General features: G+C 39.0%; 1 protein-coding gene across 1 annotated transcript in view; it reads right to left on the bottom strand.

Annotated features, from left to right (window-relative positions):
* Positions 1-11,221, bottom strand: part of mocs3 (molybdenum cofactor synthesis 3) — a 69,090-nt gene extending 57,869 nt beyond the window's left edge. The window contains exons 1-4 of the mRNA XM_028797457.2: positions 10,959-11,221; positions 9,226-9,367; positions 1,879-1,971; positions 1,203-1,323 (exon numbers count right to left, since the gene is read on the bottom strand). Coding sequence (XP_028653290.1) covers positions 1,203-1,323; positions 1,879-1,971; positions 9,226-9,367; positions 10,959-11,051 — 449 coding nt within the window. The 5' untranslated portion in view covers positions 11,052-11,221. The remainder of the gene's footprint in view (positions 1-1,202; positions 1,324-1,878; positions 1,972-9,225; positions 9,368-10,958) is intronic.
* Between the last annotated feature and the right edge of the window lie 4,387 nt (positions 11,222-15,608).

Here is a 15,608-nt window from a genome sequence, read left to right as displayed (position 1 = left end):
GAATACTGTCATGTAAACAAGAATGAGACAATATGGTTTCTTAAATAATAATTCTGTAATACACAGTATGCCACTGTTTCATGTAAACTACTATGAATATTATTATACATTTTCAAATTAAATTTACAGAAAATGCAAAACCAAAATAAAGCAAGCTATAATAAAAGGGTTGTGAACTATGGGACAATATATAAATTGATATTAATGAAAACATTTAAAAAAACCAGAAGCTTTTTCTTCATTAATCTTTTGTCCTTCATTGTCCACAAAAAATGTAACAAAATATTCAGTAAACTAAGTGACATAAACTCCAGTTCAATTGGCTGTTCAGCGGAGCTGCTGAAGAAGAAATATGTGTGTTTTGCAGATTTTTTCATGGAAAATTACTCTGTTGTAATGAATTTTACAGATAAAAGGGACTTCACTGTAATGAACTTTTTATTAACAATATTTCTATTGGAAATTTCATGTATTTTGTCAGTTACAAGTAGCCCCCCCCTTTAAAGCCTGCAAATGTAAATGTACATGCAAAGCAGTGCTTGAGGTGGATATACATAAGTGCTGGTATCCTATGTATTACACTGATGTAGTAACGTGAAGAATAAGGAGGATTTTCCCAATAGCTATTCAAGTGCCACTGTCTAAAACTGATGTTTCTCCCTTGGAGTTTGCAGAACTGCAATCGAAGATCAGGGATGACAGTGGGGTCAGTTTTCAGCACCATGACTGGGATTACAAATATCCAAGATTAGACCATTGGGCTTTGTAACTTCCTCAAGCTTCGCAGAACTTTCTATTTCCATTCTTCCATTTACAATGTGATCACAACTGTCCAGGTTCCCACCTTGTATTTAGTCATTTGTCCACCCTGTTGGTTAGTGGTGCTATTCACTTTTGCTGCGTCCTTCATTTGCATAAAGCACACTCTTGGCATAGAACATGTAAGTTAATAAAATGACATTTTATTATTTACTATTGTTGAGATTGTGGGGCATTTAGTTTTTCTGTTGGGTTGAGGGGAATATCTTTTCTTTGTAGATACCTATTGACCAAGGTGTACCACTCAACCAAATTTCACTTTTTTAAGTAAACAGCAAATAGTGTGTCTCTTGATGAGTGAGTAAGGGAGTCAACTTTGCATTATACATGTATAGCTTTATGATTACACACTAATTTCTGATATATTACATATCTCTCTGTACCTTTTGAGTGATTCTGCAGCAGAAAATGCCTTTGGCCAGCCTATCCTATTTTCCCCATGTAGGACCTGTCGATGCAGGTTACTGAGTTCCACTGTGTCATAGTCAAGGAGTCCCAAACGGCCTGTAATTGGGAAAAAAGAAAAATTTACTGCCATATACTGTATAGCATTAATGACTTTAGTGACAATGGTTATCATGCTTTTATTTCCATCCATCCATCCCTCCATTATCCAACCCGCTGAATCCGAACACAGGGTCACGGGGGTCTGCTGGAGCCAATCCCAGCCAACACAGGGCACAAGGCAGGAACCAATCCCGGGCAGGGTGCCAACCCACCGCAGGACACACACAAACACACCCACATCAAGCACACACTAAGGCCAATTTAGAATCGTCAATCCACCTAACCTGCATGTCTTTGGACTGTGGGATGAAACCGAAGCACCTGGAGGAAACCCACGCAGACACGGGGAGAACATGCAAACTCCACGCAGGGAGGACCCGGGAAGCGAACCCGGGTCTCCTAACTGCGAGGCAGCAACGCTACCACTGCGCCACCGTGCCGCCCTGCTTTTATTTCTACATTTCAAATCTAAACTTACTGACCAAGATCAGAAATACATTTGCCTATCTACACAACCATGGCATATAAAATGATTAATGTAGAATTTCTTACCAATGCCTGCAGAAGCAAGGTATTGTGCCACTGGGCAACCTAGACCCCCACAACCAACAATAAGGACAGATGTCTTCAACAGATTTACCTGGCCTGCAAAGACAAAACAAAAGAAGAATAACGAGGATGGTAAAAGAATGTGCTGAAATAGCTCCTTTAGATCCTATTGTATGAAGTAAGCAATTCATCTGGAAACCCAGTATGGTTAATTTGATAAGCAGAGTTAATCTGTGTCATAAAATACACCTCAGGTAAGAAGATCTGAGGCACAAAATAAAGGCTTAAGTAGATGTGGAGTTGCACCATATATAACCTTACTTTGGAAAACTACACAATGGCAAAAAATCTGGCCATGAGTTCAGTTAGCACTATGGTGAATTTATATTTATTTTAAACTTTGTAAAATGTGTTATATCAGTCAAAGATATGCATTAAAAGCCTTCAAACCAGTGTTTTGTAAAATCACCACTTTCCTGACATTCATTTTGAAGAACAGATTGAAGAACAGTTATACATTTTATATAGTATTGATATATACAGTGTATCCGGAAAGTATTCACCACGCATCACTTTTTCCACATTTTGTTATGTTACAGCCTTATTCCAAAATGGATTAAATTCATTTTTTTCCTCAGATTTCTACACATAACACCCCATAATGACAACGTGAAAAAAGTTTACTTGAGATTTTTGCAAATTTATTAAAAATAAAAAAATTGAGAAAGCACATATACATAAGTATTCACAGCCTTTGCCATGAAGCTCAAAATTGAGCTCAGGTGCATCCTGTTTCCCCTGATCATCCTTGAGATGTTTCTGCAGCCTAATTGGAGTCCACCTGTGGTAAATTCAGTTGATTGGACATGATTTGGAAAGGCACACATCTGTCTATATAAGGTCCCACAGTTGACAGTTCATGTCAGAGCACAAACCAAGCATGAAGTCAAAAGGAATTGTCTGTAGACCACTGAGACAGGATTGTCTTGAGGCACAAATCTGGGGAAGGTTACAGAAAAATTTCTGCTGCTTTGAAGGTCCCAATGAGCACAGTGGCCTCCATCATCCGTAAGTGGAAGAAGTTCAAAACCACCAGGACTCTTCCTAGAGCTGGCCGGCCATCTAAACTGAGCGATTGGGAGAGAAGGGCCTTAGTCAGGGAGGTGACCAAGAACCCGATGGTCACTCTGCCAGAGCTCCAGAGGTCCTCTGTGGAGAGAGGAGAACCTTCCAGAAGGACAACCATCTCTGCAGCAATCCACCAATCAGGCCTGTATGGTAGAGTGGCCAGACGGAAGCCACTCCTTAGTAAAAGGCACATGGCAGCCCGCCTGGAGTTTGCCAAAAGGCACCTGAAGGACTCTCAGACCATGAGAAAGAAAATTCTCTGGTCTGATGAGATAAAGATTGAACTCTTTGGTGTGAATGCCAAGCGTCACGTTTGGAGGAAACCAGGCACCAAGTAAACTTTTTTCATGTTGTCATTATGGGCATGGCACCATCCCAACAGTGAAGCATGGCGGTGGCAGCATCATGCTGTGGAGATGTTTTTCACCGGCAGGGACTGGGAGACTAGTCAGGATAAAGGGAAAGATGACTGCAGCAATGTACAGAGACATCCTGGATGAAAACCTGCTCCAGAGCGCTCTTGACCTCAGACTGGGGCGACGGTTCATCTTTCAGCAGGACAACGACCCTAAGCACACAGCCAAGATATCAAAGGAGTGGCTTCAGGACAACTCTGTGAATGTCCTTGAGTGGCCCAGCCAGTGCCCAGACTTGAATCCGATTGATCATCTCTGGAGAGATCTTAAAATGGCTGTGCACCGACGCTTCCCATCCAACTTGAAGGAGCTTGAGAGGTGCTGCAAGGAGGAATGGGCGAAACTGGCCAAGGATAGGTGTGCCAAACTTGTGGCATCATATTCAAAAAGACTTGAGGCTGTAATTGCTGCCAAAGGTGCATCGACAAAGTATTGAGCAAAGGCTGTGAATACTTATGTACATGTGATTTCTTAGTTTTTTTATTTTTAATAAATTTGCAAAAACCTCAAGTAAACTTTTTTCACGTTGTCATTATGGGGTGTTGTGTGTAGAATTCTGAGGAAAAAAAATGAATTTAATCCATTTTGGAATAAGGCTGTAACATAACAAAATGTGGAAAAAGTGATGCGCTGTGAATACTTTCCGGATGCACTGTACAGTACATGATGCTTTTACTACTGGTTGGGATCATGAGGTGGTAGAATGCAAAGGAGCAACTAACATTCTTACACACAAGCAAACAGTGCTACAGTGGCTTAATTCTCTACTGTGAATAATCTGAATATATATTTTTACATGGGCTTTCTTCAAAGATTCACAACTTACTAAGTAGCAGACCAGACTAGACCATGTGGAGAATGGCAGCAGTACTTCTTCCACATTGATCCACAACATAGGTATCAAACTGGATACCCTACAATACTCCTTGTTCACCTATTAATGTGTGGTCAGACTCAACTCCATCATTAAATTTGCTGATGACACCACTTTCATAGGCCTAATCATCAACATTGACAAAGCAATTTACAGAAAAGAGGTTTGTCCTGTAATATATGCTGGTAACCCAGCTGCCCAGCTCAGGACCACAAAGCAGTACAGATGGGGTGAAGGCTGAACAGATTGTTACTGATATACAGGTATACCTCCCTCAATTCCACCATATAACAGATAGCAACAATTCTATTTATCTTTCTAAGTCACTATGTGTAACAGAAGCGTGTTAATATAAAAATGTCAACATAATTATAGTAAGAAAGGTATGTCTGCTGTTCACTACTGTACTGATTTAGTACACATCCTTCATATGACATGTTTTGAAACAGTCATCAAGGCACAGCCTGATGTTGCAACTAGTATAGTAGAAGTGTGTTTCTCTGTGTACTTTTCTTATATTATTTTTACTTACATTATGTCTGTTGATTGCAGATGACAGGGTAGAATGTCAGTACCTGATCTACACAAGTGTGTCATTGTAGGCTCCCACAGTACAAGGCTTTGTGACTTACACATTTCCCCTGAAGGTTCTGTTTTACAGTGTCACATGCATCAGTTTCACTACCTGTTTCAACATTTGATGACCAATTCACATTGTCATTACTACCTTTCGATTCAACTAATGGACCAATTTCTATTTATTTTAAAACTTGCTTTATAGCTTTTCGTTCACATGCCATTATGTTTTTTCATTAAAGGTGCCACTACTCTCATGAATATTGATGAGCTACCACAGAAAAGCAGAAATGACAAAACAATGATATTTTGGCAGCATGATGTCATTACATCCACTAGATGGCAGCAGAATACTGTCCCAAGTATTATTTGTGCTTAATGCTGTCTATGCCATCAAAACAGGTTTCCATATGCATTATTGTTGCATTCAATGTATATTTCATCCACTGTTTCTTTTGTCCACTGTTGGAATTGTACTACTGTCACTAATCAGAGAGAAACTAAGAAATGCCATTGTACTATATATACATGACAGTAGTGTGTTAGATTTTCCATAGTAATCAGTAGAGTCTAGTTGGCTAACCACTGAAATCATAATCTGGTACTATGGAATATACAATACATTAAACATTTCATCAGTTAGGATGTGCATACCTTAATTAGTTTAATCACAATATACACAAATATGCAGTCTAAAGCAAAACCCATTCCATCATCATGTATTCCTATTCAGAATATTTTCCACTAAACACCCACTCGTTTTAAAGTGCTCACCAATCTCCCATTGGCCTTAGTGCACACCTGCAGACTGCTAGGAGCTGTAGCCATCTCAGTAACATTTACATATATTAATCTCACTCATAGGCTTGTTTATTAAACAATAATTCTGTATATGGCAGCACTGTACTATAAGGGCCAAAATAAACTGATGATTTCATTTTCCCAATTTTATGGGTCCCAGTTAACCTATAAACTGACATGAACTAAGAACAAAATGTTGCTGGCTTATACTGTTCCCATCTTGAACTCAGTCGATTCACATAGTATCAGCAACTGGCACTACTTGGTTCATTGTCACTGAGATGATGGATCACACAGACACGCATTTACGCTTGTATGTGGTTATAGTTTATTAGTTTCTTAAGAAACTCTCTGCCCTCTCTTTCATTATTTTGAAACTTCCATTCTGTAAAGTACTCATAGACTTGCCACCTTCCAGTCAGGCCTGTAAAAACAGCTCTCTGTACTGTACTACAATATTTTCTTGTGAACTCACTAATGGGCACAGAATAATTCACAACACCATAACATGTTTTACATTTTTCCACCATATTTTTGACTTTCAGGCTTACAAGACGCCCACAGAGTTTATTAGGGGGTCACAGAACCTCCCTGGGATGCTGTATTATACAAATTGCATGACAGTAAACTTGAACTTTAATTTACTTTAAGGAAATACATATTTACAGCAGTCTTGAAGGTCAGCATAACTGTTATGATCAAAAACGTTCCCTAGATGATGTTTTTCTTGTACTGCAACTTTTATTTTCCCTCTTACACTTGCAATTTTAATTTTTGTATAGACTATTTAGACTTTTGAACCACATCCTCAAGATTCATCAGTTAATTTGAGCTATTGCTGGGTTGAAGTCAGTCAATACAGTCATGTGAAAAAGTAAGTACAACCCATGAAAATACATGGCTGTAGCTATTGATATTCTTGTCTTTTTCAAATCAATCACCTAGTTAGAATGGTGTTTTTATTTCTCACTATAAGCCACATACACGGTATATACAGTATGAACTGGGGTTGCATGATGGTACAGCACCAGAACCCCATATTTAAATTCTGGTTTCTCTGCACGTTCACCTTGTGTCTGCATGGGTTTTTCCTGGGTACTCAAGCTTTAATCCAACGTACCAAAGATGTACATATTACATTGATTGGTAGTTGAAAACTGGTCTGATGTGAGCGACTACAGGAATTATATATGCCCTGTAGTGTACTGGCATACCATCCAAGACTGATTCCTTACATCTGCTTGATAACACCAGGATTTACTCTGGCCCTCTGCATCCCTGAATTACATAAATGGATATGTTAGAATAAATGAATGGAAAACTGACGTTTAAAATAGACACCTAACAACTGCTGCTAAACACGGGAGGTTTTTTATTATTTACAGTAAAAGAGTCACTGCTGGAACAATAAAACTACATAAAAAGGATACTTCAGATGTATGTGGTACAACTATTCAGGTACTTATGAGGAATTAGCTCTGAAAGTCACATCATAGCATTTATACACATCATCAACTTGAGATGATCCAAAGCGCCAGGTAAACTAATCCAGGTAGTATCATTTACACCATGTAAACGGAGTTACAGGCTTTGACTGCTTATCTGCATAGCTTTTAGATTTACAACACAAGAAACACTTGTGAAGGTTTAAGTGTTCTCCAAACTAGTACTACTCTGCCTTTGGAGCTGTGTGAAATTCTAAACAAAAACCCCACATTTTTTGATGAGGTAAGCGAGTGAGTACTATTGCACATGATATTACTTCTCAGATAAACTTGAAATTACTGCAACCAAATGACACCAGTTCATCCTCCACCTGACTACTACAATCATGTTAGCAAGTTACACTCACAGTAAAACACTTTTAAGGACTGCAGATTATAAATGAATATATGAGAGAATTGTTTTGCGGCTGACATAAGCTTAAACAGTAACTAGAAAATGATGGTGACTTCTGCCAGTTTCTTCCAAGAAGCAGTCGCTGTGAGATACTGTTTAAAGATATATGGCAATCAGAATTTGCTACATCTGCATATAAGATTGACAATCAAACAGGTCCTGAAAGTAATTTCTAGTGGTGTTTCACAGCTTTGAGCCACTGTTAAAATGAAACCTTCTGCATCTGACCTGTCTTACTGGTATTGAAAAAGCTCTGATGTCTTTTGTTAGTTGTCTGGCTGATTGTCTACTAGATAATGAAAAAGAAATGAAAGTCAGAAAAGAGCAGGGGAAAAATGCCTTGCAACATGTTTCATAAAATATTAAAATTATTCTTTTGAGGGCATCCATTAGTTGATGCTGTGTTTTTCAACATTAGTCTTCAAGGGCAATGGTTTTCTTTTTAATCATATTATTCATCAAAAGCAGTTTACTGCATTTAATTGATCTTCAATAATTTACTTTTGCTTTAAAATACTTAGAATAACACACTACAGTTGTTCTTCATGCCATGTGATGCGCCTTAATTATTGTTTTCAAAAGCTACATACAATGCCATAATTATACTAATAATACTTTTAAAATATTAAATTTAACTTATTTTACTATAGTGGAATTTAGACCTATGTATGAAGACTTGTTTAACTTGGACAAAGTAATATTTTCAGTACAGTTAATGAGACTTTTCTAGTTATCACTAGGTAACAATGACAGCTGAACAAAAATTTTAAAATAGTCCCCCAAGTAAAAAGAAATGAACAAAATACCCTCTTCATTTTTAATCTCAATTATAGTTTAAATAACATAAAAAATACCATAGCTACATACAGGAACTTTGTTTATATTTTTGAAGAACTACATCAATATAACAAACCTGCTTAATCCAATTCATGGATTGTAAAGGACCGGTATAAATCCAGCACAAATTATAGCACTGGGAACAAGGCCAATAAACAGCACTGGAAAGACTGCCAGTCCACTGCAGAGCCCACTCACCCCAACATTAATACATATACTCACAAAAGGTCAATTTAAAAGTATCATTTAACCTAAAGTGCAGATCACTAGAGAAGAGGCACAAATAAAACTAACATACCCAGAAGAAAACACACACAGATAAGGAGACATTGTGCAGACACTACACAGACAATGTCCAGCAATAGGATTCAATGCACTACACAGACAATGTCCAGCAATAGGATTCAATGACATTTATTTTGTGAGGCAGCAGTGCTACTCAACCCACTACTGTGCCACCCAAACATCACTCAGTAAATGAAATTAAAAACATTTTGTTTAAAAAAATACCAAAAAAAAAATTATGGACTGAACAAACAACAAAGAACATCCATAAAGATCATCTAGGGATAATTACTCGTACGTTTGTAGGAAAATGGAACATTCTACATAGTCATTAAATTAAACTGGATTCCCTAACATTTTAAAAAATAGCTTAATAAAATATCAGAAAAACTAACAGTATCCTACAGTACATAAGCATGTACTGAACAGTCTTATCATCTATAAAATATAATGGATGATTTAATATTATGTATAAGAACTATGAAGAAAACGAAAGAAAAAGGTGAACACAGACTTATCTGCCAGTCTTGATACCTTTGACTCCAAACTCTGGGAGAAGAAGCTGTCTACTATATCTCATAATCTCGTCATTGTTAAGTGAAGCCTTTTTACGAAGATGATCTAGTGCTGATGAAATATCCTCCATGGGATGCAAAGAGGCTGTGGTGTGTGAATCCTGTTAACATAAAGCAACATTAGTTCCAGCTGACCTACATCAGTTTCAACATGTTGTTCACTTCATATTTCTATTAGATGGATAAACAGCTTTCCTGTAAAACACTAACTGATATTTTTGTGTAAACAGTGGAGGTTTTGCTCCATATAAAACCAAAGACATTTCTGATTACCCATTTTATAAGTTTTAGTGGTACTTGTGTACTAAACGGACGGACGGCATGACAAAGGAAAAAGGTTGTGGCACCAAATTGAAGAAGGGAGGTTGCATAAAGTTCCCCCCTACCCATTTAAGTGTTGGGCTCCGTGAGGGAGATTTCACTGCCGTCCGTTTAGTACACAAGTACCATTTTAGTTTTAGCATAACTTCTTTAATTACTCTGTCTTAGCTGATCATGGACATGGCTTACTTTTTCATTTAAGCAGAGCTTAATTTAGTTAATGGGCACTGTAAAGGGTTAAACCATGTTGGGTCACTTCAGGGTTTATAGATTTGTGACAAGAGAGAGTCATTTGTTAAATTGCACTGCACTTTTTTCCAGCCCAATGAGGGTGCACTAGTCAAATTTACCAGCCAAAGTGGCACACTCCCATATTTAATTCATGTCACAAAACTGTTAGTGCCCATTACATATTATGGTTCAATGCATTAATGAGTGTGCCATGCCACGTTTGCCTGTAAATTTAGATAAGCGTATCTACATTGGATTAAGTGACCCAAAGTATTTACAGTGCCAATTAAATAACACACTTTGTCCAGTGCTGTTTATGTGGAAATGTTCCAAGGGTGCCAGTTAATCTGACTGGCATGCTCATGTTGGCCCAGAGAAGTTTAAAAAGCATATTCAAAGCGACTTACAACAGAGGTAAACATATTTGATCAGCATTAGGCTAGGGTCTGTTTGTTCAGCAAGTGTAATAGGACAAGTAACAAACGTTTATGGCTACAAGTGAAAAGAGGTAATACCTAATAATTTACTAGCAAAACATATACTCGATAAGGCAATTAAACTTCAACAACAATATTAAAAACTACAGAGTATTTTTTTCTTCTTCAATCAATTAGATATTCACAGAAAAGAAGGGTCTTCATTTACTTTTTATGTGTTAAATACATTGTGGCTGTCAACGGTACGGATGGAGGTGGGTAGCCTCTTCCACCAACTGGGACCTATTGAGACTTGATACCACGCAGGGGCGGCATCACCATGCGCTGTTCACTGGCAGACCTGACTGGGCGAGAAGGAGCATAGCACTTGTAATCTCTGTTTCACAAAACTGTAAACATTAAAGCGGCCTAGTCTTTACAACACTCATTAACAGCAAATATACTCAAAATATGGAATGCCAGTTTTCTGAATTACTGATCGATTTTAATAAGATATTAATGTTTACCTTTCAGAACATACTATCCTCTTATAACAAAGAATACGTTTCTGGTTCGCAAAAAAATATGCGAATAAGTAGCTGGCTATGAGTGAATAGGCAATTAACTTCAGCCTCGCCTCATTTAAAAGGCTGGTATGATACATTACTGCCCTGTACGTTTTAGGTGTACAGACGACATTTGTACAGAAATCAATTAGAAATACCTTCTGAAGCTTTTCAAGCTTTGCCTTCAAATCCGCGACTTCTTTTTCTTTTGCAGTTAATTCCGCTATGATTCGTGCAACATCCTGTTCCATGATCGTTTCGTAAAAAGTTCACTTAAAAGTTCAGTGGAAATAATGCTTTAAAACCTACTGAAAACAGCATCAACCTGCCTCTGTAGACAAGCTGTGCTTCACACATGCGGTTCTCTCAATCACGTGTTCAGTTGATACTTCTCGGCCACCGTAGTAGCTGTTTCATTAGCGTCCGTTTCTTTGCTGGCTAGGACGTGACGTTTCTCTGTTCACTTGCGTTCGGTTATCAGGTGAAACATAGTAACATTAGTTCAGTGGCCAATAGGCTTAAACACTGCAGTGTGTCAAATAAAGTCTGCAACAGTCAACTTGTAGTATGTATATAGCAGAAACACTGATTCATATCGTTCTGTATTTTGCTTTTACCAATTGATTGCATCGTTGTTAGTAAGTCCCTTTCGCTGGAGTTTGCCTCAATCGGTCTCGCCCTCGTCAGGGCTTAAATAGTGGTTTCATACGGTGGCTCCGAAAAGCAAAGCACAAATGAAAATGATTCCTAATGTTCTATAAGTAAACATATTTATTAAAAATGTCAAAATGTGCAAGTTGTTATCTCATGCATATTCAAAGAAGAAAGTAAAGAGATCATCAAATGTGTACTTAGGATGAAATTGATTGTAGTGGAAGTTCAACTTATCCATTCAGGTTTGAGTCCTGCCTTGCATACAGTGTTTGGGCCAAGAGTCGCTTTAACTAGATTAGATAATGGATGAAAGGATGAATAGAAGATTATATAATCACATAGAACTTTTATTCTGCCACCATGCGTGCAAAGATTGTAATGTCCACATTTCAAATATTGTGTATATTTTAGACATCAATACTATCATGTTATGTCCCCCAAGAGAGGCAGATACCAGAAAGGGTATAAATGGTCTGGCCCATAAACATACAAAATCATATTTATTGTGTAGTTCATCAAAATTGAGTGGTTGTAAACTAATGCTACAAAAAGCACTTCCCCTCTTTTAGAGCCAGAAGGAAAACACCTAAAAAATAAGGATCTTGAAATAAGGGCAAGTAGTGGCTCACCTCCCCTTTTCCCCCATTGCATTAATTTATGGTGATCACACTTCATTCACCCATAAATATGTGAATGGTATTTCATCAACATTCCTTTTCTGCCTGTGGCACCCCTATTTAAACCTGCTGAGGGAGTTACTAGAATTGTCTGCTGTTGCTCCAGATAGCTGGGCCACCCATTTTTAATTTCTGTTTTCACCTTGCCTGTTGTGACAGCTAGTGATGGGCAGAGTAAAGCCTTGTGAAACACCAAAACTTTTGAACCAACTGTGTCGAAAATCATGCAGAGTCTTCAAAGCATTTGACACTCCCCTCTCCAGTGACATCATCTAGTCATTTGTGTTAACAGTACAGAAACTGCCTAGAAAGTTTAATGACGTTCTGTGACACTTCTGTTACACTTTTGCTTTTTGCTGCTAAGGATTGGCAACAACGAGAAGGATTCATCAGCAACTTCTAATGTCTAATGTCTTAAAAAGTATAATTAATACCGACAGGCAGAATGTACCATGTGACAAACAAGAGTTTTAATAAAACATAAACACCGATCACTAGTATTGTTAGTCATAACACCAAATAAAAACCATCAGTCAAACCTTTAGTTTTATCATATACATGAAACAAGATGCACATTTATTTTTGATGTATCTTTATCAATTATAATATTTATAACAATAACAGTGATGATAATAATAAGAGGCTAAAGGGGAATGTTTATGAGAACATTAGAACATTATAACAATTTAGACAAGTTTGCCAGTCCTATCCACTTAGTTTCTCCATAATAACCTCAAGTCAAGTCTGAAAGTCTATAAAGTCTTACTGTCTACCACACTACTTGGTAGCATGTCTATGGTTCTCTGTGTAAAGAAAAACGTCCTAATATATGTGTGAAACTTACCCTTAACAAGTTTCAAACTGAGAACTGATGAACTCATTTTAAAATGACAGTCTTGATCCATTGTACTAATTCCCTTCATAATTTTAAACACTTCAATCATGTCACTTCTTAGTCCCTTTTGGTTAAACTGAAAAGGCTCAGTTCTTTTAATCTTTCCTCACAATTCATCCCCTGCACCCTTGAATCAGTCTAGTCGTTCTTCTCTGAATCTTTTCTAGCACTGCTATGTCCTTTTTGTATTCTGGAAACCAAAACATCACACAGTACTCCAGATGAAATCTCACCAGTGCATTATGAAGCTTCAGCATAACCTCCCTGGACTTGCACTCCACACATCGTGCTATGTGGCGGATAGCCGGGGCACTTACCTGGCCTGGACGGCCAAAGTGTGGAAGGACCGGGGAAAAGAGTATTGTCGGGACAGTTTCTTCCCCCGGGCTGATAGAGGGCAGCCCCCTTGGTCTTCAGTAGGGCCACGGGTTATGAGCATGGAGGTTCAACCCTGTTGGAACCTGTGGCCACCACCAGGGGCCACATTGACCTTTCCAGGGCCTTATTTGGTCACGCTTCCGCCACTCCTTAGGCTCGTTAAGGCTTGAAAAGCTCATTAGGCACCTGGAGTCCATCCAGGTGCCTTATAAAAAGGAGCCGTCTCACTCCATAAGGAGCCAGAGTTGGGAGGAGAGGACTAAGCCTGAAAAGGAGTGGAGGGAGAAGGACTGGTGGCAGAAGGGACTGAAAGGTGTTAGTGGTGCTGCGTTGTGCTTATGGGTATTGTCGACTGGTAAGAAACTGTAAATGAACGTGTGGTGTATGGCAAAACTTTGTCTTCTGCCTGTCTGTGTCTGGGTTAGGGTGGCGATACGCCCCCTAGTGGCTTACAATAACCTAACATTCTGTTAGTCTTCTTAATGGCTTCTGAACACTGTCTGAGTCCACTACAATTCCTAAATTCTTCTCATAAGGTATAGTTTATTTGTCAGACCTCCGATTGTATATTCAAACCCTAGCTTGGTTAGGGGCACTCCTTGGGGAAAAACAGCAAGACAGGAATTTGGGCAGGCAGGCAAGCAAGTGAACAGAGAGATGAAATAAGATGGATGATTATTCACTATTAAATATTAAGGTGCCAGTGGTTCTTCATAGTGATGCCATAGGGGAACTCTTTTTTAGTTCTCAAAAGACCCATCCACATGAATGTTCCAGAAAGAATCTTTATTTATTGAGATTTGTAACAAGCTCCATGAATAGATGGTAGTAGATTTGTGAAATACCAATATGTCATGGTTTTGAAAGGACTCTTGCTGCATGCAACAACACGGTCTAAATCCAGATTTTCTTAATCTGTAGGTAGCTTACCATTCAATAAACATTTTAGTTTTTTTTCCTATATATTAGGAAAACCTTTCAAAACATATTTAACCAACTTCATATGCAGGGAACCCTTCCCAGAATTAAATGGTGCTTTGTCAAGCAATAGCTCTACAGTGTGTCACCAGAAAGGCTGATAACGTATGGAGCATTTCCATCCTTTCCAGCTCTATGGAGAGTGCCCCCTGCCTATCTATCTATCTATCTATCTATCTATCTATCTATCTATCTATCTATCTATCTATCTATCTATCTATCTATCTATCTATCTATCTATCTATCTATCTATCTATCTATCTATCTATCTATCTATCTATCTATCTATCTATCTATAACATTCACTACAGAAAAACCCATAAGTGGCAGAGAAAATTAATTCTAAAATTAACAATGCCAGTAAACTTGGCACATGGTTATTACAGGTATGGTAAAAAAAGCTCTCTCTATAATGCTGAACATTTGGCTGCTTACACTTGTCCAAAATATTTAATGAGGTTGAAAATAAGAAGCAAAAGTAGTAATAATTGTCCATCCATCCATCCATCCATCCATCCATCCATCCATCCATCCTCTTCCGCTTATCCGAGGTCGGGTCGCGGGGGCAGCAGCTTGAGCAGAGATGCCCAGACTTCCCTCTCCCCGGCCACTTCTTCTAACTCTCCTGGGAGAATCCCGAGGCGTTCCCAAGCCAGCCGGGAGACACAGTCCCTCCAGCGTGTCCTGGGTCTTCCCCGGGGCCTCCTCCCGGTTGGACGTGCCCGGAACACCTCACCAGGGAGGCATCCAGGAGGCATCCTGATCAGATGCCCGAGCCACCTCATCTGACTCCTCTCGATGCAGAGGAGCAGCGGCTCTATTCTGAGCCCCTCCCGGATGACTGAGCTTCTGACCCTATCTTTAAGGGAGAGCCCAGACACCCTGCGGAGAAAACTAATTTCAGTCGCTTGTATTCGCGATCTCGTTCTTTTGGTCACTACCCATAGCTCATGACCATAGGTGAGGGCAGGAACATAGATCGACTGGTAAATTGAGAGCTTTGCCTTACGGCTCAGCTCCTTTTTCACCACAACAGACCGATGCAGAGCCCGCATCACTGCGGATGCCGCACCGATCCGCCTGTCGATCTCACGCTCTATTCTTCTCTCACTTCTGAACAAGACCCCGAGATACTTGAACTCCTCCACTTGGGGCAGGATCTCGCTCCCAACCCTGAGAGGGCACTCCACCCTTTTCCGGCTGAGGACCATGGTCTCGGATTTGGA

The sequence above is a fragment of the Erpetoichthys calabaricus genome, chromosome 3 (genome assembly GCF_900747795.2).
Source record: "Erpetoichthys calabaricus chromosome 3, fErpCal1.3, whole genome shotgun sequence".
Taxonomy (NCBI): Eukaryota; Metazoa; Chordata; class Cladistia; order Polypteriformes; family Polypteridae; genus Erpetoichthys; species Erpetoichthys calabaricus.
The sequence above is the reverse complement of the archived record's forward strand: the minus strand, read 5'-3'. Positions and strand labels throughout refer to the sequence as shown.